At 39.5% G+C, this 25611-nt stretch overlaps 2 protein-coding genes across 3 annotated transcripts in view; one reads left to right on the top strand and one right to left on the bottom strand.

Moving 5' to 3' along the window:
- The window catches only part of LOC116176514 (origin recognition complex subunit 5-like), a 566782-nt gene that overhangs the window by 368361 nt on the left and 172810 nt on the right, over window positions 1-25611 (bottom strand). The window lies entirely within an intron of this gene.
- Window positions 1326-24641, top strand: LOC116176508 (disintegrin and metalloproteinase domain-containing protein 12). The gene is made up of 13 exons (XM_031495108.1): window positions 1326-1553; window positions 9899-9999; window positions 10226-10381; window positions 14847-15119; window positions 15175-15348; window positions 15400-15569; window positions 15690-15838; window positions 15888-16213; window positions 18540-18853; window positions 18903-19104; window positions 19152-19347; window positions 21707-21836; window positions 22509-24641. The coding sequence occupies exons 1-13, from the start codon at window positions 1463-1465 to the stop codon at window positions 24481-24483; spliced, it is 4257 nt and encodes a 1418-aa protein (XP_031350968.1). The 5' UTR covers window positions 1326-1462; the 3' UTR covers window positions 24484-24641.

Here is a 25611-nt window from a genome sequence, read left to right as displayed (position 1 = left end):
GTAAAATTGAGACATGTGCTTTAGAAACAAATATCATGACTATAGCATTGTTTAAATACCTACTTTAAACAATGACTATAGTTTGTCCATTCAATGAAGATGTACTACCGAACCTAATCCAAAAAATTGTGGAATTGAACTCGATTTTTGTAGTGCATGTCGTCAGTGTGGTTTGGTATTCCAGAACGCATCGTGTATATTTACTTTCTACATATCGGAAAATTGTGACAATTGCGTTAGTTGCAAATATTTAATGTTCCTCGAAAATTTTTAGACAACTGCGTATCATTACTCACAGGTTAGATATAAAAATGTTATCTGCGGTATGATTGTGGGCAGTTTGGGAACAGAGGAAACCACAGGAGTATTAAATTATAATTGTGTAATAGCCAAATTGCATCAGTTTCCCAACGCATAAGTCAAGTGCTCAATAGATTCTGAGTTTTGGGGGTAGAAATCGCCCACTCTCGCTTTAGATATCGTAAAAAGCGATCAATCGGCGGAAAAAGTCGGCGCCCCTTTAGCTTCCATACATTTTTCTCATATCCTGCTTTCCAAAGGAGAGACGGTTGTAGCATCGTCCCTCTGATAGTATACTTAAACCGGCACTGTTTTTTTTTGCATTTAAAAATCGAAATTTTATAAAGAAATCTCAAGAAATTGTAGCCCTAAGTAAAGTTGCATAGTTCTATGTGCAGAATTTGATGAGGAGGTGGAAAGAAAGAAGCAAGGAAATTTGGGAGACATATTGATATTATTTAAGGGAAATATGAAAGGAATTTAAAAACTTGAGAAGAATGTAAGAGAAGTTTGAGGAAAATATCAGCAGAATTTGAGAAAAGTTAAAAATGCCTTATAGATGACAGATAGCAACAGAAACGTTGCAGGCGCAAGAGGTGAACTCTGACTTTTGGTGCTAGATTGGTATCCGACGAAATAGCCCACCAACTACCCTGAAGATCTGCTGAAACTCAATAGAAATGATTTGATTTATACCTATTGATAGTGAATTGTAAAGAAACTTGCACACAGTAAACCCTCTGTGTAGGGGAGTGTGCAGAGGAATACACGGGAAGTATACGGGCCATCTTAAGGGGGTGGAGATGAAGCTAGAATTACAGTATACATTCTTTGTGTATATCGGTGCTAGAATGTAGGTACTACAATCAATATGCCCCAAGGATTCCGCCTCAGCGTTAGGCAACCACTTTAACACCTCTGTGTTAAAGTAGGCTGGGTTTTACGTAATAACGTAACTAACCGCGGGATGGCGTTGCGAAAGTTCTACAGTTGTGTTACTGGTTTTTTTTGTTGTGTTGAAACGGCAATCGTACCAGTACGACGTGCGTACTGCCGATGACAGTTTGAGGGAAGTCTTCATTTGTTAATGTTATTTTAAAATTAGTTGGCCGAACGGCCTCATTTTTGAGTATGTAGTGTTAGTGGTGAAAATATCGGTGAAATGGCGGATGTTTTCTGTAGGCGCACTCTGGGATTACTGCTGCTCTTTGTATTTATTCATCGCGCGGATTTTCATCTACCTGTAACAAAGGGTGAGTACCCTTATATGCGATCAGACTGCATTTGTTTCTCTTGATTAATCGGGGCTGGCGGCGAGAGGGGTTTTAATTAAATGCATCTAGCCGTCTGGTTTTAATGCGAAAGGGTTGCGTATGCGTGTGAAGTCTATTTTGGTGCCTCGACCGCAAGCGGGGCGCCGCCGTCTTCCTAATGAAATTTCAAGCATTTCCATTACATTTTTTTTGTAGTACACGGAAGAAATAAAACAGCCTTGTAGGTAGAAGCGCTTGTAAGTGGATTAAATCAGGGCCGTCTCCTGCTGTTGTGTTTCATAGAATTAATTAAAAGGAAAATTAATTGCGACATAAATTGGGTCGTGCGTAAGGATACCAATTTTCATTGTAAATAATTGAAAACCGATTATAGCGGGACCATCCATTGTCTTAACGGATTACAGCTGACAAACAGTTGCCTGCGGCAAAGTCAGGTTGCCTGCACTTTCCATCTGCCGTCAAAGAGGTCCTTGACGATCTGATTTTGTTTTGAAAGATTCTGGGAAAGAGTGAATCATTTATTTTGAATTTCCTGTCGAGTTTTATTTAAATTTATGTGTCAATTGCAAGAGATAATTGTCAACTTTTGCCATTATCTTAATGTTAGTGTGAATCATCTGTATTTGCAAAATTTCAGTTTAAAGTACTGAGGCCTTGCGAAGGTTCAATTGCTCATTGTTTGCTACTGACTTGCGACTAACAATAAAAAACACATGGTGACAAATTTAGATTTCAATAGGCAATTACCTGCTGCATTATTTGCTGGTTTTTTAAATTTAAAATGACTAATGACGAGACTAATGAATAATAAATTAACGTTCTGCTTACGTCCGACCGAGTGTCCGACTTAAAATTCTCCATATTCCCGCGGGTAATGATTTTTACAATTTTACCTCGAATTTTGCAATAATCCAGAATCTCGATGAGTTTACATGAGCGACCAATGTGGATGAAAATCGTATTTTTAAATCAAAATAGTCGATTTTTTTTTAAATTTAAATGGGAGTTATTCATTTAAATACTGTAGCCAGTCTCCCAGGGGCGAAGGAAGTTCTTATCCCTCATATGGGAAATTTCGGGGAAATTTTTATAGGGAAGTAGCGTTACTCATTTCATCTTAATTTGTAGAAATTTTGTGTAAATTTAGGGAAATTTAAGGCAATCCTATAAATGTTGGGGAAATTGAGGGAAATGGTAGCAACGTTTAGGGCAATGAAGGAAATCTTGGTGCCCTAGAATAAGTAGTAACCATCCCCTTGGACCAGCGTTGATGAAAATTGTATATTTTTTTAAATCAAAAGTGAGTAATTAAATTTCTTTTGATATTATCAGATTTTTTAAATTTAATTGTACCTTTATTTCGAGTAAAATTTGTAAAGACGACCAGCCTATTTTTTTTTGGAGAATGTGAAATAAGATGTTGCCATCTCTGAACGGAGGGAGGAACAAAAGTTTGATTTCCGTGATTATTTTTTGAAATTAAAAAAAGTGCATTGATCACAATTTTAACAAAATCAAAAAGCACATCTTTGTATCAACTTGATGGGACTTCTTGAATTAAAAAAAGTACAAATCGTCAATTAGTTAGACGACACCGACGTGTATTTCTTGTATCTTTCTTGAAAAAATTACCTGAAATTGATCAATTTAGATTTAACGATCAGAGTGAGCCGTTCATGAACAATCGAAGTTGTTTTTTAGCGTCTAGGATATCAATTGGCAGTCTTAGGAGGTGCCTAATTTCAATTGATCGAAACGCTCGTCCTTTATTGATTGTTTGCGACGACATTGACGACATTTTTGCAATTTTCCTTATAAAACAAGGTTATTGAACGCTACGCAACAAGCTGTTTGTTGCAATCGCGTACATCCTTTCTGCGACTTTTGCTTTTCGAGAGAGACGTAGGAGAAGCCTGTGGGTTTATAACCATATATCTTAATTAAACCTCCCAAATAAGTTGTAAGTGCTATTAAGGCGACAACGCGTCGGTAAAACGTGACCTTATTCGCTTTAATTTGCGATTTCAATAATCGTTTTATCGGGCACGAAACAATAAACAAAAGAGTACGTATCGCTTAATTTTAAGCGCGTGGCTGCCACGATGAAAAAAATATGAAAAATGGCCCCCAGACGAATTGCATTTTTCACGCATTTCCGATTGTGGTTTGTTACGCCCACGCGATCGCACGCCATGAATCAGTAGGCCACGATACTTATTAAATGTATTTAATGAATCACCAAACAAAGAGGTCTCTGACGCGACGACCGCGTGGAGTGGCGGCGACGCGACGACGACGACGTTCGAGGAATAGGGGTACTTGACCTCAATTAAGGGTTGGTCAATAGATACCATATTGCCACTTTTCGGCGGCGATGCACAAAAAATGGGGCTTACGCAAGAATGAAGATTAATTAATGTTTAATCGCCGTATCGGGATTAACTTTCCCTATTCGAGGTGTGTCCGTTTTATTTACATTTCAGACTGGATTATAAAACGGACAGACGGACAACTTAATTGTCAAACGAAACATTTGTGACTTTTCTTCAGGGCAGAATGAAAAAATGTGTATAAATGGCGTTCTTTAAGGGATTATGTGCCCCATGTGATATAATTGGTATCAAAACACCCCTAAATAGGATTCATCCATTCATATGCAAATGTTCGCGTGTTTATTGTACATTTTTAATTTTGATCCTTGAAGTTACTGAAAAATGCCTATACCTTTATACTTTTTTTCCTTGCGTTTTTAATTGTGGAACAAAAATGTTGAAATTTAGGACGAAGAGAAAAAAACGAAAGTTGTACAAGAAAACGCGGCAAGTAACTTATTAAAAAAATTATGTACATTAATAGACCTGAACTAAATTACGCAGGTTTCACAACCGAAAGTTATGCGGAATAAGTGAAATATAAACAAACAATGCATTTGGCACCGAGCGGCCATTTCGAAAAGGGCGCGGGTTCGTTTTGAATTATTCAAATCTGGTAAATTTTGTTAAACTAACACAATCTCATTTTCTATTTCGGTCCTAATGTCTATTTTTACACTTCCGTTACGACATCCAAATCGGAACCGACTCCGATTACATTTGAAAGAAAACCTCTTGGCGTTATGGGCCATTGTTTTATTATCGCCGCTGTTTGTTTAACCGTTACCGACCCCAACTGCGGTAGTAAAATGTGTATGAAAAGGGTCGCGAGGTGTAATTACTGTATGTAAGTGACCTTTCAGTTAACTTCTGCAATTAACGCAATTAACGGTTCAACGAGAAATTAATTCGAGAGACGTGAAAGCGATCGACCGATTTATGGGGATTATGTAATTACACGATTTTTTTCAATCGTGGAGGCATAATGAAGTAATTGTATTACGAGGAGATGCGTCGACCTCGTGGGTCAACTTACGCTTTTCGGCGCAGACAATTCGAGCGTTACTAATTTTATGTTTGTTGAGTAATTAAACGAGTTCCCGCTCCAGAAGACTTGAAGAAATTACAGATGTCTGATTCAGCTCTTCTCAACGTACCCTTCAAAACACAAAAAACGCTCGTGTTATCTAAAAATAGCAAAGGAGACCCGTGTTTTACCATTTCGTTTAAAAAAAGGAGGATAAGTATCTATCCTCGTATCTATCTGAGCAGTTTTTCAATGACTGCTCTTCCACTTAATCGGCAATGTGGTTGGGCAAATCATTAGAAGTGGAGTACTTCATGCCAAAAACAAAACTGATGTAAAACTGAATTAGTCCTTTTGTGACAAATCGTCTGACTTGCATAGTTTAAGTATTTACAGACAGACGGACCGACACATCCATATTAGCTACGGAATAAAAACGCCAAGTAAGTTGAGGTTTGTGAATTAGTCTAAAAATTAAACAATCTTTACGTTATTGTTTCTTATGTTTATTTTCTATGTCAATTATCTCAAATAAAATAAATAAATACAATTTTTATTGGGGTCTTGTCGGTTTTTTGGCCATGTTACGGCCTTTAAGAACCCGAAATGGTCCCGCAGTTGAAAACTGAGATCATTTTTTGATTCCACGCACCCTATTTAATAAAGAATCGGGTTTTTCTCCAATTTGGAAATGTTCTCAGAATCGCATGAAAATTACATATGAAAATTGAGTGGATAGAATCAAAATATGACATCGAGTACAGCCCGAGGGCCCAAAGAATTCAAAACAGGATCTTACGAGGGGTTAGTCGGTGTGGTATTCTTTCGTACACATGACTGGTATAGTCACTGGTATTCCCGTGATAGTCTCTGGTATTCCTGTGGTAGTCTATGGAAGTCTGTGGTAGTCACTGGTATTCCGAAGGTAATCAGTGGTATTCTCTGGCATTCCCGTGGTAGTCAATGGTAATCTCTGGTATTCCGATGGTAGTCAGTGGTAGTCTTTGGTATTCCTATGAGCATTTACTAACTTTTTTATTATTTTCCATTTTGGCTTGTAGGTAGGTATTTCCGGCATAAACTATGGTTTTTATGATTTTGTCTATCAAATCGCATACTTTTTAAATTAATTGAATTGATTGTTGCAGTGCTGGTGATTGAAGGTGACGATTCTGTTTTAAAGATGGTAGCGATTCAATCAGTAATAATGTATTTGTCTTGTGTGTTTAAAAACAGGCCAAGGTCGAGGCCAAGGTTTCCATGATAATCACATATATCTTAGATCTGGATCTAGACCCTTTTTAGAAGATGATCTTGTATCTAGATCTAGATTATATTATAATAGATTTTCCACTAGTAGATCCAAAGATCAATTTTAATTTATTTATGTTATAAATGTTTTTAACATTGGCAGAGTAAATCGTTTCTATGTTTAAAGAATAAATATGATCCATTCAAGTTTTAGGGATTTACCAGCCTTTTAAGAGTAAACAGGTTTAAGCAGAAAGTCAATAGTCATTAGCATAACGGGTAGTTTAGCTTAGGGGGTAGTATCGGTAATTATTTACAGTACAGGGTGAGTCAACGATTGCGCGGAGGCATTAAGCCTTGAAGATCAGATTTTTCGATAGAATACTTTTGCATTATGATATGGTTGAATATTCTCCACATTTTAAAAATATTTTGAATTATACAGGGTGCACCCACAAAGTAGGGCCCCCAAATGGTACATTTTTTTTAATAGAATCCCCTGCATTTTTGAATTCTACGTGTCTTTTTTATTATATGGTTAATATCCGAAAAGCTAGTGGTCTTAAAGATAATTCGATTTTTAAGAAAAATTGGGCATTTGCAAGCGTCAGTATATTGTCAAAATTATTACTTAAATTTTGATTCCAGGTTTTATATCTTATGTTGGGTTAAGTAAAAGTCAAATAAATACATCTACTATGAAACATTAAAAATACAACTTACAGGATGTTTTTTTGGTAAGTCCAAAGTTGCAAAACTTCATATTAAAAAAATCTCACTTTTTTAAATGGAACACCCTGTATATTTTTCTGTCATCATTTAGGTCCTCCAAAAAAAATGCATTCAAATACAGGGGATTCTATTTAAAACAAGTTGTAAATCAGCATATGCATGATTAAAGCGCATTTTTGGTAATGCAGGTCAGTATTTTATTAGCGAAGTTTAAAATTATCGATCTCAGGAGTAATTTTGGCTGCGTTAAATAATTAATTTTATTTAATTTCAATTGAGGGTACGTCTTCATTTTGTAAAACAAATCACAGAGTAAATAATAAGTTTTTATACTGGTAGCGCTATCTAACGGTAAAATTATAGCACCTACGAAACCCATATCGAAATTATTTTCTTCAATTATCGATCTCACAAGTAATCTAACTCAAAATAGACTAGTGCCTGCACATCTACACTATAGCAGAAAGCTTTTAGTGAAAATTTGAATTCTCTAGCTATTGTAGTTGTGGAGATCTCACGCGGACAGCCCGCCTGCCAGCCATAACGAATATAATAGCGTATTTTTTTCAAAAATGCGCTAAAAATGTACCATTTGGGCGCCCTACTTTGTGGGTGCACCCTGTATAATTCCAAATATTTTTAAGATGTGGAGAATATTCAACCATATCATAATGCAAAAGTATTCTATCGAAAAATCCTCGGAAAAATCTTATCTTCAGAGCATTAAGTTACTCCGCGCAATCGTTGACTCACCCCTCAATTCACCCTGTACAACTGATTCATGGGCATGCCGCCGCCGGTTTACCCGAATTATCCGAAAAACACGTTATTGTTATGTAGGTACGCACACCACTTTGCCTTAAGTAGTAATTCAGATGTAGGCGGTTATTATAATTTTCAAAGAAGGACTTTTTCGCTATCTCTAGTCTATCTAGGTGCGGATCTTTGATCTGGATCTAGATCATGATTTTTAAATGCATCTGGAGGTGTATCTAGATCTAGAATTAAAGGATGTTACCCAACACCGGTCGCAGTCCAGGTACAACTCCTTATCTCGCTGCCACCTGTGTGGTAGTCTTGAGTACTCACTGGTATTCATGTGGTAGTCTCTGGTATTCATTGGTAGTCTGTGGTATTCATGTGGTAGTCACTGGTATTCATATAGAAGTCTCTGGTATTCATTGGTAGTCTCTTGTAGTCACTGGTAGTCTGTGGTAGTCTTTCGCAACTGGTAGTCTTTCGTACAACATTTTGCTCATGTTACCCCCTCGGGATCTTATCCCCTTACGAACATCCTACCCGAGATCCTACCTTCTTCATTTTTTTAGATATCAACTTGCCGTTCGAGAGAGGAGGGATGAAAGCGTCTAGTATAAAAATAACAGCCTACGGGGACTTACTGTTCCTATGAAAAGTAACCTCAACTTTGGGGTAGGGTTTCTTCGGAATCGAAAATGCCAGATCCAAATTTTTACATTACACGCTCTCATACTTCCTCTGCCCAACAAAAAATCGCAAGGCGATATCTCAATGAGTAAGGGAGTTGCCAATTTGTATAGGGGCCGTGCGGATTTTTGACTCCTTTTCGGTCATGAACCCAAAATTACCACGCAGATCAAAACCAACTTGATTTTTGAATCATACACGGGATTAAAGAAACAAGTTGTTGTCAGTTTTTTAAGTTTTTTCAAAAAATTTCCATTTTTTTACGAAAAAAGTGAAAGTTTGAAAAAAAAAGCACCCAGTAAATTGAGTGCGTAGAAAATTCATGGCATAGGACCTGTTCTACGAGGAAATTTATTTCGATCGTTAGGTAAACTTTTCATTTTTTGGAAGTATGCAAAGCTTTGGAAATGTTAATAATAATTTCCTGCATCAATCGATCACTTTGTGGCTTCTTTATTGATATGAGTTTATCTCGGAGTTTATTATATATTTGTATAGATTATGGGACCCATGGGATTACAATCGAATAATCACCCATTACATCTCAGTAATACCGTTATTAACATTATCATAATAACTGTTAATCTTAACGTTTTCAGGGTTCCCCCGTTTCATGGAAGATCTATCAACTGTGGCAAGATTTGGGGTGAAACTTACGGTTATACAATCAAGCCGATTCTGATACCACAATCGTTATCGTTGGTTTTGTGAAACTTCGTCAAACAAATTCCTGTGATAATTCTGCACCCTATCAGTAATGGATGACTCACCGTATTACTTTCTGGGATTTTGTCCGCGTAGACGGGGTGTATTTAAATCGATACACCGCGCGTCCACGGTTATTTTAATGAGTAAGAGGCCAATTAGAAATTCAGCGGAAGACAGGATATCCTTCCAGGTCGTCTTTTGTGTGTGGGAAAGATGAATTTTTTGAATATAATTTCTATTGCGGTGAGCGAACCCCCCAAAGCACCTGCGGTAATTTGTTTACAGAATCTTTTAGGAAGCAACGAACGATTAATTTTGTTTATTTTTATTCAGTACACGCCGAGATGCATCTGTTGAAATGTAGAAATTATTTTTAGCGCACATACGGAAGCCCGCTTTTTTGCAAGTACAGGATGTTACACTCAAAACGCCTGTACATTACTAATCAAGAGACGTACTTTTAAAAAATATATGACCTCATCAATACCAATTACTAAGTGCGCGAGATGTAGGAGAGGTCAACATCCATTTAAACAATTACAATTTTCGCCGTTATTGTTTTAGAAATCACGTTCATTGTTACTCTTCCTCTTTAGCAACAGTTATCTGGCGAGTATTGTGCGATTTTCGAATTTGGCAAACGTCCAAATAACTTAAAATGCAGACGCGCCGTAAATTTAGCATCTCTGCAGGGGAGAACTGCACAGAAATAATCGCTTTTAGCATAAAATTTCACTATAAATACGTAAACGATGGGAAATAAAAAGTCTCTCTCTCTTTTGTTACAGCTGAACCACATCCTGCCCCCGACTTCAGCAGACATACACTTGTCAAACCAAGAATATATCATGGGAGAGAAAAAAGACAAATTTCAACTACAAAAGAAGAGGTAAAAAAAAGGCGCTTCAAGTGAACCTGCGCCACTTGTAAGAGAGGGGTGCGATAGTAATGAGCGCAGCTGCTGCACTTTTGATAAGAGCAAACATGTGTTGTTGATTGTTTTTTGTTAATTTATGGCGTAGAGTGCCATTGACTTGTGGCAACGGTCTCTCGATTAGAATTATCACTTGGTGTTAAGATGATGACCTCGCTATTGTTAACAGTTGATCTTTCAGGACGGGAAACATCTACATCACTTAACCATTAGTTATAATGCCGAAGGAAAGGAGTACGTTTTGGATCTCCAGCTGAATAGAAACTTAATTCCGAAAGGCTACTTTAGACGTCACCAGGAAAATGGGAAGAAAGTCGTTAATCGGCCCAAGGAAGAGGTAAGTAAGTTGTGCGTTATAGGCAACTTGTCACACGCACGTTTATATAATGACTGGAGGATCTGGTTCGAATCCAGATGGCCGGCTCTGTCGGCATCCGCATCCTAAATCAATTCATTCCAATCCATTCCTAAACTTTACTCATCTGCTGTCTGGCTGAAGAGACTGAAATCTTGAGCACGTAGCCAAGGGTGGACCTGGGGCAGGCACATGCCCATCCCAAATTATTTGGGCCCTCTCTGGTGCCACCTGTGAAAATTTATAGTACTTCCTAATATTGTACAGGGTGGCCAATTAAGAATGCGAGGTACTGTATCTGAGAATCTATCCATCGTAGAGGCTTGCGGTAAAAAAATTTATTACTAAAATGGCCACGAGCAAAACCTGTAAAATATTTTTAAGTTTCTGAAATGGCCGCTAGGGGGTGTAACTGCAATCTGGAATCTAAAGAAGTGATGTTTCTGTGAATTCCGCTATATTAACCTAACAAAAAAATGTCCGGTCTTTGAAGTTGACGATAATCTGAACAATTTTTGTTTGACAATTTTTCCTGTATCTCTAAAAATGAAGTGGTAGGGGGTATTCAAAGGTTTCTGTAAAGAACACCCTGTATCTTCGCAACGGATGAGCCGATTTAAACAAAGTCGGGTTAGTTCAAAAGAGCTACTCTTCACCTACAAATGTTATACTATTTGAAGTTTTGTTAGTTTCGCATATCACCGCTTGAGGGCTTTTTTCGACATTCCGACAGAAAGGGTTAATTTTCTCAAAAAAATTAAATGCATTGATCCGATTTTTTTTTCATGAAGAAGTTGCTAAATGATGCCTAAACAAGTTCGCGAAAACAGCATCTCGATATCATTTCGAGCATTTACGGCGGCATTAAAAGCTCCCTTTTTTAAATCGATCCACCTTAGGGTAATAATAAAAATAATTTCGGAAAAATTAGCTTAAAAAAATAAAATTTTGAGGGTACAAAATTTTCTTTTTTTAAAATTTTAGGTTAGGAACAAGATATCGAGATGCGGTTTTCGCGAGCTTGTTTAGGCATCATTTAGCTACTTTTTTATGAAGAAAAAATCAAACCAACGCATTTAATTTTTTTGAGAAAATTAACCATTTCTGTCGGAATGTCTTAAAAAACCCTCAAGCGGCGATATGTGAAACTAACAAAACTTCAAATATAATATTTGTAGCCGAAGAATAACTCTTTTCAATTAACCCGAGTTTGTTAAAATCGGCTCAACCGTTTCGAATATACAGGGCGTTCTTTACGGAAACCTTTGAATACCCCCCACCACTTCATTTTTAGAGATACAGGGAAAATTGTCAAACAAAAAAAGGTTCAGATTATCGTCGTCTTCAAAGACCGAACATTTTTTTGTTAGGTTAATATAGCGGAATTCACAGAAAAATCACTTTTTTAGATTCCAGATTGCAGTTACGCCCCCTTAGCGGCCATTGCAGAAACTTAAAAATATTTTCCAGGTTTTTCTCGTGGTCGTTTTAATAATTTTTTTACCGCAAGCCTCTACGATGGACAGGTTCCCAGATACAGTGCCTCGCATTCTTATTTGGCCACCCTGTACATTGAATTTACTGTATCCAAGATAAAGATGTCTAATCTTGGGGATTTCGGAAACCATAGAAGATTTGTGATTTGTAGTCAAAGGTGTCAAACGAACGAAACACATTAACTTTTTCCTTTTTTTAATACGATTTCCTCAATTTTGATTGCAAATTTTGTTACTTGTTTTCCTAATTTAGCAACTAAATGTCAATATTTTATTTCGCAAGGTGATAATGAACTAGTTTATATCTGCAGTTGTGTTGAAATAAGCAATTTTGCAATGGTCTGGCTTCAGGAAAATTGCGGTCAGCCTATTTTACTATTTCTCGCTCTAGTAAGGTCCTGGAACGTCGAGAAGGCACTTATCCAATACTGAATCTGGCTCTGGATTAGTTCTGGAGGTTTTTACGCGTTTTTCAAAAAATAAAATTCGGACGCTTTTCCGTCCGGGTAAGGGATGAAGTTACAGCGCTGGAAAGTCGTAGAAAACTTGTTGATGACCGTTTGATAGATACATCCCCCTTCGCATCCCTCATTATTGCAACAAGAAAAGGTTTTTCAATCACTGGGGAGAATTATAATGGTTTTTTTTATATTTTGATATGTGAAATTTTGACATGAGACCTATGGGGAATAAAGGCTATTATTACTATTATTATTTTATCGCACTTGTTTCTTTTAAAATACCTTCGCTTGTTTTTAAACCCAACGTGTGCCGTAAAACCTTGTCTTATGATACTTGTACTTTAATATACTATTAAGGTTGGATTTTCATTTTTACTTTTGTAGAAAAGTGTCCAAATGTTTCACTCTGTCTTGAATAGAAGCCAAGCCAAAACGATAAATATTAAATAACCTTATTTTTCATCTTGTTTTTATTATTTACTAGCAGTCCCGGCGAACTTCGCACCGCCTTTGGGCAATCCCGTTTTTTCGCGTACCCCGTTCCCTGGGAACTTCGGAAAATTCTTTCGGAGTACACTTTAAAACGCTTTCAAAAAAACCTACGTTTTATCGATCGATGGTAGTCACTGGGCGATACAAAAAAGGCATTTGGAGGTCGCTAACAAAGGGGCGAAAGATGTTTTTCCCCCTTTCAACCGATAAGGTTTTTCCTCTCAATGGTCGATATGGAAAAGGCGATCCAGATGTAAAATGTAACCCTCCCTACAACGTTCTTCTTTCTTAAGGCAAGTTTAGACTGTAGGTATGCCCTTCAAAAGCAATGGCGTACGTAGAAATGTATTCGGTGGAGGGGGGGATTAAACAAGTTCGCGGGGGGGGGGGTAAGAAATAGAAATTGGGTTGCAGGTTGCTGATGCTGGTAGTCATTTATCTATTTATTATTGTACAGGCGAAAAAGATTAGATTAGAACGGCATTTTATTTCTTACTGCTGACAGGCCCCTTTATTGCTTTTGCTTTAATTAGTCAACGAAAACTTTGAATAATAGGTATATTTATGGGCAAAAAACCAATTTCGACAAACAATTCAAAGGGCTGTAACTTTTGATCTAGTAGTCCGATCTTGGAACTGTTTGGAATTATGGATTCTACAGGCCACATTGTATAAGAAAATATTTTTTTCCGGTCGATCTGAGACAATTTTTTTTTCTGGGCAAAAAAAAGGCAGTGTACAACCTTCCTTTTTTCCCAAAAATCGACTGCACCAAAATTTCTCGGGAAAAAACTTTTTCTTATTAATTTGGGTGCGTAGAATCCAAAACGATTCGTACTTTTTCGATTAGACGTCTCAATCAAAAGTTATGGGCAAAAAAATTCCTGTTTTTAAAATTTAAAATTCTCAGTAGCAGTACTAAGTACCTGATACCTATTTGTTATTTTGGGCATCAATGTAGCGAATTGCCGATCGATGCCGAATAGCCAAATCGTTGACTGCCAACGCTGATCACTCACTGAATAGTGAATACTGAATACTACAGAATATTTAGATTTTAGTGACTTTAGACTTTAACCAAAACCAAAATTGCTCTCTATATATACCTATTATTGCCTTTATTTTAAAGTGGGCGGAGCGGATAGCGGAGTATTACCTAAATACCTAATAGCTATGATGATAACTCAATTCTTCTGGGGGGGGGGGGATATATCCCCTTCCTTCATCCCCCCCCCGTAAATACGCCACTGTTCCAAAGGTGTTTTATTCACTTTTCTGCACACTTTATTTCGATACAGACAAATTACGTTGCCACAACCAGGCTGACTGCCCGAAAAATTTTCAACTTTCTAAAAGAGAAATACTAATTCAAGTAAAATAAACCAAAGCTGCATGATATGCACTTACAAGTAACTACTCACAAATTCACGTAAAAATGCAAATTATTTGCTCCTGAAATGGGTACGCGATGAATGACGAACCAAACACTTTACACAATGCTAACATCTTATAAAGCACACATTTTGTTTAACACGCAAGGTAATCCATTAACTTATTTGATGAAGGTAAGAAATAATTATAATGGCTGATCGGGTGATACAAAATTTTTAATTAAATTTTTAATTAAACCACACTTTAACAAAACTGCGGAACCGCATCACATGTGTAATAACTTCAGATGCAAGACCTTAAACTCTTCGTCTTTTTTATTTAAAACTGAAACTACTTCAATTCATAAGTTCAATATCGTTCCCGCCGTCGCTCTCTATTCCCACCGACATCGCCCGAACTCCAAACACCTGCATTTGTTACCTTGGACGTGGCGTTGTTAGTAAACAAGGCCAATTAATTTGTCCAATAACGCCTTTTTAACCAATTTCGATAATTTATGCGTTCTAAAATGTATGATACTCACTAAGTACAACAAACACAATTAAATGACAATATGTAGGAAGACTTTCTTAAAGTCTGTAAATGTAATTTTACTCCATTTTTTAGAATATAGACCTGTGCCACTACCACGGAACGATAAAAGGAATACCGAATTCGTGGGCCGCCATTTCAACATGCGACGACGACGGTATCTCCGGTATGGTCTTCGACGGGACCGAGGTGCATTACATCGAAAAACCGAGCGACGGAAACGTGCAATTTGAGAGTGACCACTATTTTTATAAACATTCCGACTTGGTGCCCAACAACAAATCGTGCGGGTACGGTGATCACGATCACCTGGCGACGCGTCTACCTGTAAATAACCGTATATTAAGAGTAGGTATCGCCTTGGTTGGTTGGGGGGGTGAACTTGATCGTAGCCACTTTTTAGTACAAGCGTGGCACGGACTCGCAAAGTACCTTGAAAGGACCGTACAACGCGAATAGGCAATCGAGATATGTAGAACTAATTTTAGTGGTGGATAACGCCGAATTCAAAGAGATGGGGGAGAACCACCGGAGGGTGGAGCATCACTGCCAACAAATCGCTAACATTATTAACGCCGTAAGTGAGCAATCCCGTGTGTTTTAATCGCGCTCATTGCGTCCCTTACAGCTATACGCGCCTTTAAATATATTTGTCGCGCTGGTAGGTATAGTCATTTGGTCCGAACAGGACGAGCTCACTTTCTCAACCAATGGCGATACGACGCTGACGAATTTCTTACACTATCGCAAGGATCAGCTGATCAAGGAGCATCCCAACGACAACGCCCAGCTACTCACGTTAGTTGTGAGCTATACGGTGTGTTCCAACTAAAGCCCGCACTCATTTGCAAGAAATTGTGACCGCTTTAACTGGAGCACACTGTGTATTGCGACGTTCGGTTAACAATATAATTTTAGGAAGTTTTCCTTCGAGCACGGTGTCGTAGGTAAAGCTCTAAAGGGACCAATTTGTACCATCGAGTACTCGGGCGGCGTTAACACGGATCACTCGCCGATTATCGGACTGGTAGCGACCACGGTCGCACACGAAATGGGGCACAACTTCGGTAAGGACGGTTGCTTGGTCCGGAATTGGTCGGTAACTAGCTCTTGCAGGAATGGAACACGATACCAACGAGTGTGTATGCCCGGAGGAGCGGTGCATTATGGCTCCCAGCAGTTCTTCAACTCCGCCGACGCATTGGTCGTCTTGCAGCTTGGAGTACCTGGCTTTGGCGTTCGAGCACGGCATGGACTATTGCTTGAGAAATAAGCCGCAAGCTCTGTTTGCTAGTCCCGTTTGCGGGAACGGGTTCGTTGAACCGGGCGAGCAGTGCGATTGCGGGTTACCGAATCGTTGTGATAACACCTGTTGTAATGCGACAACGTGTATGTTGTACGGTAACGCTACATGCGCAACGGGTGAATGCTGTGATCTCAAGGTAAACGTTTCCTTATAATGTCGTCACAAAAAGTATGTAGACTTAAGAGTTCTTCGTCCACCTCTCCCCCCTCCACCCTTCATATTTCAATATTTCTTTCCTCCTTTTCTCTGTTCTTTCTACTTTGCATTCTATTATCACCTGATAAGATCAATATCTTCTTCTTTCTCTCCCCTTAATCTACATTTCCTTCCTTCATCTTCTCTACACTTCTTCCTTCCTCTCTCCTCATTTCCACATTTGAACCTCATCGCCACTTCTCCTTTTTTTCTTAATTCTTATGTTTATGCGTTTGCCCCATAATTTTGTTGTATTTGGTATCTTAGGTGCTTAAATTCTCTTACTTCCTCCTTCCACTTCCATTCTATCACCCTTTTCCTACGTCCCCTCTTCCCAAATTTCATTATCTTCGATTTTTCTACATTTAATTCCATTCATTTTCTTTCTCACTACCTCTCTTTTCATCATTTTTTTCATTACGTTTCTGCCCTTTTTTTTCCAATTCCTTTTCCAGCATTCCGTGTAATACATATATACAATGTACCGCCTCCCTCCCTTTTATAAACCCTATTTCGCTCCTCTAGCATCCTTTCCCCTATAATTTTCCATATGGCTCTTCTCCCTTCTTTTGTAAATCAGCGCTATCTCTTTAATTGTTGCTCCATCTCTTCTCGTGATATCTTATGTCCGTTCACCTTCTTTCTTCCCTCATTCTCTATCTCACACCCTTTCTTCTGCTTCCTTGTAGTACCTTTTCTTCTGTTCTCTCACCTCCTTCGCCCCTATTCCTCCCTTTCTTCCTCTCCATCATTGCTCTGTATCTGTTTTCTCTCTTCTGTACACTCTGTCACATTACTCCCCTCTTTTACCTATTGTCTTCCTTTACCTGTTTCCATGTTATTGCCTTTTTAATACTCTTCTCTCCCCTATTTCATATATTTGCTCCTCTCTAGTCTCCTATAATACTGCACATAATTGTGTCTCCCTTCGTCCTTGAATCCTTCTATTCCTTTCTCTTTTTATCATTCTCTATTAGACTTATTTACTCACATCCCTCTCCCATCCCTATCTCTCTCCATGTTTCCGTTTAATATTCTCCAACCTCTCCTTTCTGTTAATTCCAGCAAAAACTCCCCCCCCTCTTTGTTGCTTTCTTTATCTCTTGACTCTCTATCTTGTGTTCCGCTTCTTATCTCCACCCAATTTCCTTTATTTTCTGTTCTGAAATTAAAATGTCCCCCCACTATTATCCTCTCCTCCTCTGTTTCATCTATCATATTTTCTAATTTATTTTTTAACTTTTTCATTCCTTCTCTGTTATATATCGTTATCGCTCGCATTCTCTTCCCCCACTTCCACTCGTCTTACCTTCTTCCTCTTTCGTTTCATTAGCCCTTTCCCTTATATCTTTTTTTTAGCCCTGTTAAAATGTCTCCTTTTGCTCTTCCCTTTATGTTTTCCCTCTTTGCGAATTGTTTCTTCCATATGTATTCACTCTGTAACCTATCCTTTATTTTCTCCCTGTTCTTTTCTAGCCACGATTCCACCAACCCCACCCCATCATATCCTCTTACAAACTTCCAGATTTATACGCCTTTACTTACTATCCCCACCACATTCCAGAACCCTTCATTCCGCTTTGCCCCTTTCTTCTGCTCCTCTTATCTGTCTCCTCCCTCTTCCCCTTCTTTCTCTCTGCCTTCATTTTGCTTTGTTCCGGTGATCTTAAGACTTTCTCGCTCCTCCTAAACACCTCAAACCACTCTTCCTCTTTTACTTCTTTTCTCTCCTTACTATCCTCATTCATTCATTCATTCCATTAAAACTTCCCTTAATTAATTGTGCGGCATGCGGACGTCCTAAAAATCTGTAATTGGTCTTAAAATTCAAATTAATTAAGAGCGTTTCTTTTGAGACTCCTCATGACTGTAGTCGAATTAAATACCTATAATTGGAATTGGTTAGGTCGGCATAAAGGTCTCTTATCAACCTGATAACGACGTAAACCTGCAGTTTTAAATTAACATACGAAACAAAAACCTGCTAATAATGGCTTATCGAAGCTGAAATTCTAAAATATCAATTTGCCTTCATCTTCTAAATGATAAGAGCTTTCGGACGTAACAAAAATAATTTAAATATCTTGACGGGAACGATTGCAAACGGCGAATTAATTGCAGCGTTTGTGTACGGTAGCGGCGGCTAGGTGTTCATCTAAAGAGTGATCACTAAAACTGGTGCCTTCTAGAAACCTGCATTGGAAACTTAAGTCTATTTACTTTTTGTGTCGACAGTCACCTTTGTTGTTCTAATACCCTCACTTTAGACTTGTCGTCCCAAGTCCGCCAGTACTCTCTGCCGATCGGCCGATTACGAATGCGATCTACCCGAGTATTGCACGGGGCAGTCCGAGTATTGCCCCGCCGACATTTACAAAATGGACACGGAAACCTGCGACGGAGGAAAGGCCTACTGTTACCAGGGCTTTTGCCGCACGAGGTCCGATCAGTGCAAATTGCTTTGGGGCGAAACCGGAAAGTCGAGCGACGATCAGTGCTATCTGCTGAACACCAAGGGTTCCCGTCACGGCAACTGCGGTTACAATAAGTTGAATCAATCGTATTTTAAGTGCAAGGACGAGTGAGTGCGTTTAGGGGTAAGAGACGGTGCGCTAATTGCCAATTTTCAGAGACATCTTTTGCGGAATGTTGCACTGTAAACATTTAAACGAAAGGTTGGAGTTCGGGATGGAGTCCGTCGCGATACTCTCGCATAGCTTTATAAATGTCAAGGGATCCGTCGTTCCGTGCCGTACTGCCTTAGTCGATTTGGGGATAAATCAGATCGATCCGGGACTGGCGCCCGACGGTGCGAAGTGTGGGGAGTCTAAGGTGCTCGGACCGTCGTCCGTTTCGAAGTCTAAAGTTTAGTGTTTTAGATGTGCGTCAATCAAAAGTGCATGTCTATAGAAAGTTTGAGAATGGCGGAGGCAACGTGCCCGAACGATTGCAACGGGAATGGTATATGTAATAGCTTGGGTCACTGCCATTGTAGGGATGGATTTGCGCCGCCATTTTGCGATCTGCCAGGGTTTGGAGGCTCTGAGGATAGCGGACCGACTAGCGATCCAGAAGGTGAGTGGTTTTCACTAAGACTGCGTGGAATTTTTGTGATTTTTAGCGCATTTTCCAACTCGTATTGGAAGGCGCTATTATGGCAATTTTTTTCGGCCGCCAGAGGGCACCACTACTCCCTACAGTTTTCATTTAGTTTGTTCTTGTTGAATTTAGTAGCTTATAGCATCTGAACCTGCGCAATTTTAAGAGGAGCTTTAAAACAAATTGCCAGATTTTGCCAAGCGCGGCGCTAAAGTCGCTAAAAATCGATATTTTTCATGAAATTTCAATCGGCAGATTCGATTGTAATTATAATGGTAACACCTACCGCTTCCCCATAGAGGGCGCCTAAATTTAGCGCGTTTTAAAGTCACTAGATATAGATCTGCCAGGGTTTGGAGGCTCTGAGGATAGCGGACCGACTAGCGATCCAGAAGGTGAGTGGTTTTCACTAAGACTGCGTGGAATTTTTGTGATTTTTAGCGCATTTTCCAACTCGTATTGGAAGGCGCTATTATGGCAATTTTTTTCGGCCGCCAGAGGGCACCACTACTCCCTACAGTTTTCATTTAGTTTGTTCTTGTTGAATTGACATATCTGAATGCCATTTTAAGAGGAGCTATCCGATGCAAATTGCAAACCGGAAAGCAGCGAGTGGTATTGTTATTTATTGGTGTGAGGTGAGTGCGTTTACACCAATGTGACACATGTTGCAAAACATTTAACTTGGTAAATAATAGTCTAGATATAGAAACTGTACCTCGCAATCTATCGTCGTGCATGTCATAGAAAGTTCTGCTCCTAAATCGCAATCATGCTATTTTGCCAAAAAAGCAAGTGGTAGTTATTATTGGTGTGAGGTGTCACACTGGACACATTTAACATTCTTGGTAAAGTCACTAGATATAGAAAGTACCGCAATCATCCGCCATTTTGGGCAAATTTGCTGCCAACTTAAAAAATTGACAAATAAAATCTGAATAGCTGTCATTTTTCATAACCTAACTTCATAGTACTGTCATGTTTTATAAAAATATATACAGATATCTCCAAACAGGTGGAACAATCCCTAACATTAAAGTTACTAGAATCTGGTAACTTCCGCCATTTTTGGGCAAAAATCATGCGTTCTCTCTCTAACACACGAGCCCAATGGATTGCGGTACTTTCTATATTTAGTGACTTTAGCGCGTTTAAAGTCACTAGATATAAAAAGTACCGCAATCTTAGGCTCTCTAAAATCGCAATCATCCGCTATTTTTGGCAAAAAAGCAAGTGGTAGTTATTATTGGTGTGAGGTGTCACACTGGACACATTTAACATTCTTGGTAAAGTCACTAGATATAGAAAGTACCGCAATCATCCGCCATTTTTGGGCAAATTTGCTGCCAACTTAAAAAATTGACAAATAAAATCTGAATAGCTGTCATTTTTCATAACCTAACTTCATAGTACTGTCATGTTTTATAAAAATATATACAGATATCTCCCAACAGGTGGAACAATACCTAACATTAAAGTTACTAGAATCTGGTAACTTCCGCCATTTTTGGGCAAAAATCATGCGTTCTCTCTCTAACACACGAGCCCAATAGATTGCGGTACTTTCTATATTTAGTGACTTTAGCGCGTTTAAAGTCACTAGATATAAAAAGTACCGCAATCTTAGGCTCTCTAAAATCGCAATCATCCGCTATTTTTGGCAAAAAAGCAAGTGGTATTTATTATTGGTGTGAGTAATCACACTGGACACATTTAAGATTTTTGGTGATAACAAGCGCCATCTTGGGGAGAATACCTGAACTTTACTAGGTTTGCCAACATGGTTGATTATTATTCGGGGCCACTGGCTACTCTTGATCTTAAAGACTAGAATTGAGTCCTGTTATTTACTGGTGTCGTGTAAACGCGGCATTACAGTATATCCTTAGGGACGAATTTCCCAGGAGCGAATTTTTAAAAAAAATATTCCTGGTATGGATTTTCACGAGCGTAAGTGACCCAGAACGAATTAGTCTGTATTGAAGGGGGGAAATGTTGAAAGGCAAAAGTGTTCGTGAGTGCAGTTATTGGGGGCGAATATTACAGGGGTGAATTTGAGAAGGAAATAGTGCGCCACGATACGACTTTGAGTAGGCTTCTCAGCCCTGGCGAACTGAGTTTGCTCACATAGCGACTGTATGGCCTGCTTATAATTGTCCTGATGGACTTCAGATGTCGCCACTGCTCAAAGCTGTAAAATACAGGTGTCTGCCTCAATTCTCCTAAAATTGCTGACGCTGTTTTGGAAAAATGTAAACTTGTTTGCGCCTATGGTAACCGCCATAATGGAACTGTTGTCATTAACTCATTTAATTTATTTTAAACTTTGTTTCAGGCCGAAACGATTTCGTTACAGCTCTCTTCATCATATTTTTGGGCATCCTGCCGGCATTGGCGATAGTCGGCTTTCTGATGTACTACACGCGCCACAACCTGAAGTTGACGTGGAAGAAATCCTCACCATCGTACGTACTCAATAATATTACCTCAGGTTGCCAGCATGTCTTTTCTGCATGTAAAGGTGTCGGTAATACTTCTAGGCCTAAAGAATCTATCCCTTCAATATCACAACAGGTCGCTAATACCAAAAGTGGAGGCTCATTACGTAACTTGAACATTGAGATTAAACCTACAGGTCTCATTTCCACTACTAATACGCAAGTGTTAAGTAAAAGTGTGAACCTTGTGAATGTTAACAATTCCGCCGGCACCGCCGCTAATCATCATTACGTTAATCTTGGCACTCTTGATAGTAAGACTAATGACCCTCCCCCGAAACGCAGACTTTCTTTTAAGAATGTTAGAGGACTCAAGTTAAATACTAGTTTGAAAATTAATAAAAATAGGGTGGGCGTGACGGATACGCCCGATACTTGTGAGACTCTTGTCGACGAACCGATGTCGGTGAAGGATATGGCAAAACAATTTGATAAGAGAAATTGTTAGTGGTCTTAGTTTAACTGATGTTTGTGCAATATGCTCGTACTTAAATACACCTTATCATTTTGTTGCTTAATTGTTTTCTTTCTTAATTGCTTTGTGCCTGTGCTACTAATATGTTCTACCGTTAACCATAGGCTTTGCTTTTTCGTTCACCTAACGCCATAACCTGAGCTTATGCGTTTTGCTTTCGACAGGAAAGCTTCACCGTCAAAGCCGAGAGGGCTTGGATCATTTCAACCGTCTCAAACTACCAGACGCTCTGAAGATATCCATTCGCTTCTGCACGAAGACCAAGCCGGCAAACACGCGCTGAAGAAGGAATTCTTTGGCAACTTTAAGGGTTTTTCGATTTCACCGTTGAAAACTCAAGAAGCGGAACCGATAAGACCAGCTCCTCCTCTCCCCGTTCCTCAACCCGTTGTAAAGACGCCTGTAGTTAACCGATCTAATACAACGGCCGGTGTTGTAAGTAAGCCAGTCGTTCGCTCAAATTCCACCAAGGTGCAAAGTGTGGAATCTCCCCCCGCGCTTCCGCCGTTAAATCCGGGCGCAAATCCGCGACCGATCATCTCGTCCCCGATTTTAGAAAATTCAACTTGTACAGCGAAGGAGTTGCTTTCACCTTTAAAAAACGTACCGAAAATTCCCGCGAGGCCCGCGCCTTCTCGTCCCCTCTCCAGCCCCGATACCATGATTATCTCCACCATAACCCCCGACGTCAAACCGGTAAAGGAAAACAACAGCGCCCTTAATCGTATCGCGTCATTCTTAAAAACGCAGAGTGCCGCGCCTAAAAATGCGGTAAAAGCGGCGAAGGTCTTGGACAAAAATTCTTTGAGAACGATCGAAATTTCAAATCCAATTCCGCAGTCGTCCATCGCGATCCCCACAACGGGCGCGGTCACGGTATCGGATGCGAAACCCGTAGTAATGAGGGCGCAGAGCATGCGCGGCAGTAACGTCACCCAGCGCCCGAACATTCCCAATTTCGGCTCGATGAGAAATCCCAGCGGTATCAAGCGGCCTATCAGCATTCCCGCGGCGAACCGTCCGAAAAGTCCGCCGCCGCCCAGACCGTCCCTGCCCGATTTGCAAGACGACACCAAACCGACCACCGTAAAGGTCCCTACAATTCCCGGCTACCACAAGCCTTTGAGCGCGGACCTCCAGAGCCACAATCAGTACGACGACTGCCTGAACGAAGCGACAAAGTTAATCAAGATAAAGGAGGAGAAGGAAAGTTCGCCGGTTAGTGATAATATTTACGCGGTAATCGACGAGACGCCCACTTCGACCGTCTGCTCCCCCGAAAACTCCGTTTCCAGCGACAGCGCGGGATTGCTTAGCGAAATCGTTTCCGAAATACAAATCCGAAACGGCGAATCGATCTACTCGACGTCCACGTTATCGCGGCGGAAAGACGATTCGAAGATCTGCGACACGTCGGAGATGTACGAGAATACGTCGCCGATGTACAAAGTGCCTGAGAGTATTTATAGCAATATGAACCAGAATAAATCGAGCGCCAGTTCCGTTTCAAGCGCCTACATAGCGCCATCCATGGTTAATCCCCCAATAAAACCCGCCAACATCACCAAACCCGTGGGAATAGATAACACCAGACCTAGTTTAAGCACTTTTAAATCAGATCCGAAACCGGAGATAAGCGCCCAGAAGCCTTCCCCGCTCCAGAAAGGGCCCTTTAAGACGCAGCGCATCACCACCAACTCCATTAACAAGGACCTCACAAAAGTGACCAAAACGCCCCCGCTTTCAAAATTCCCAAGCCGCCAGTTAACGCCGACCAATTTACGAACACGCAGACCGTCCCCTACGCGAACCGCCCCACACTCGCCCTCCAACACGTCGAACAGCCCCGATCTAGTGATGAGCTGCTCGGCGAGCGAAAACAGTGCGAAATCCCCCGACGTTTTGAACAACAGTGCGCCGGCGATACTAAAAAAACCAAATCTACCCAAAAGTGTTCCTAAAGTAGCTAAACAGATGGGCCTTAAAAACGCACCGACCGACATCAAACCGCTCGCCTCAACCAAAGCGGCGAAAGCGCCGACGGCGAGCGGCGCGAAGCGTCAAAATTCGAACGTTGCCGCGCTACAGCAAAAGTTCGAGAACAAACTGCCATCCGGCGGCGCGAAGGTCGTCAAATGAACGACTTAATTTATTAAAGACTTCTTTTAAATTATTAACGTGAATGGCAACTACTTAAGATGATCGTTTTATAGGTTTGATAAATATTTGTAAAAAAAAAAGCATTTACCATTGTAATTGATTAAGAAGAGTATCGATAATTATACGAACTGAATAAATTTGACGTGTAGAAGAAAATATTTAGAAATATATCTTTTGTTATTTGTTTAAAAAAAACTTGTTATTGATATGCTCTCTTTTAGGAAAAACCAAAGTGAAAAAATTAATTTAGAGATTCTGAAACCAAATCTGGGTGAATTCTTCAAGTGGAATCCTTTGACCAACATTGAGGTGTTAGACTACTAACTATTTCCCCCTTTCTGTCTAATTGCAGCCATAAACAGCTCTTCAACAGCTCAATGTAATACCATACAGGATCAAATACAAAATTGTCGGCCATATATAGATGTGAAACTGTGCGACATCCAAAGTACTAACACTATCTAATTCTTGGAAGAGCCTTTAAGATCCCTTACCAGCTTTAAGAACCTGTAAGTGAATATAAAGGGCTTTCGGGAGCCTTTAAGAGTCGTCAGCCGTTTCTCAGGGTTTAGAGTGAGAGGTTCCACCTTGTATATACAACCTACGACGATGCACACATTCTTGAGAGCCGGAAATCACGTGACTGATTAGAAGGATAAAGCTGTCTGCGCCATCTCGGAGAGCAACGCTGCTTACGTTTGGCATCTTGATTTAGGCGGTCAATGAGATGTTATAATTTAATGCATTTCTATTTAATTTATTTTAAATTAATTATATTTTAAAAATTTTCCATCTTTGTTTTTAAAAATGACATGCAGAATCACGTGTTTGATACCGTTAACCTTTTGTTTGGAATTGTTTAAGTTTCTGGTGTAAATATTTGTCCAATTTATCTTTATGTTTCGATGACATGGTATTGGTTTGTAATGAAATTTATATTTTTGATCATTAATTTAAATTTGTGGAAGTTATTGAATTGTTTGCTGTATGTATCTGTACAGAGTTGGTGTTTGCCCTTCAAAGCCATGTAACTTTCCATGCTGCTTTTAACAAAAGGATTTTATTGTACCACAGATGAGTCACCCCGTTGTACAGCTATCTTTTTTT

The sequence above is a fragment of the Photinus pyralis genome, unplaced genomic scaffold, assembly GCF_008802855.1.
Source record: "Photinus pyralis isolate 1611_PpyrPB1 unplaced genomic scaffold, Ppyr1.3 Ppyr1.4_LG7, whole genome shotgun sequence".
Taxonomy (NCBI): domain Eukaryota; kingdom Metazoa; phylum Arthropoda; class Insecta; order Coleoptera; family Lampyridae; genus Photinus; species Photinus pyralis.
The sequence above is the reverse complement of the archived record's forward strand: the minus strand, read 5'-3'. Positions and strand labels throughout refer to the sequence as shown.

What these genes read in the sequence shown, in the direction of transcription:
- LOC116176508 (XM_031495108.1), top strand. Translation starts at nt 1,463, where the DNA reads ATGGCGGATGTTTTCTGTAGGCGCACTCTGGGATTACTGCTGCTCTTT. An exon ending in TTAATCGGCCCAAGGAAGAG is followed by an intron (nt 10,382 to 14,846) that starts GTAAGTAAGTTG and finishes TCCATTTTTTAG; the next exon opens with AATATAGACCTGTGCCACTA. An exon ending in TATTTTAAGTGCAAGGACGA is followed by an intron (nt 18,854 to 18,902) that starts GTGAGTGCGTTT and finishes GCCAATTTTCAG; the next exon opens with AGACATCTTTTGCGGAATGT.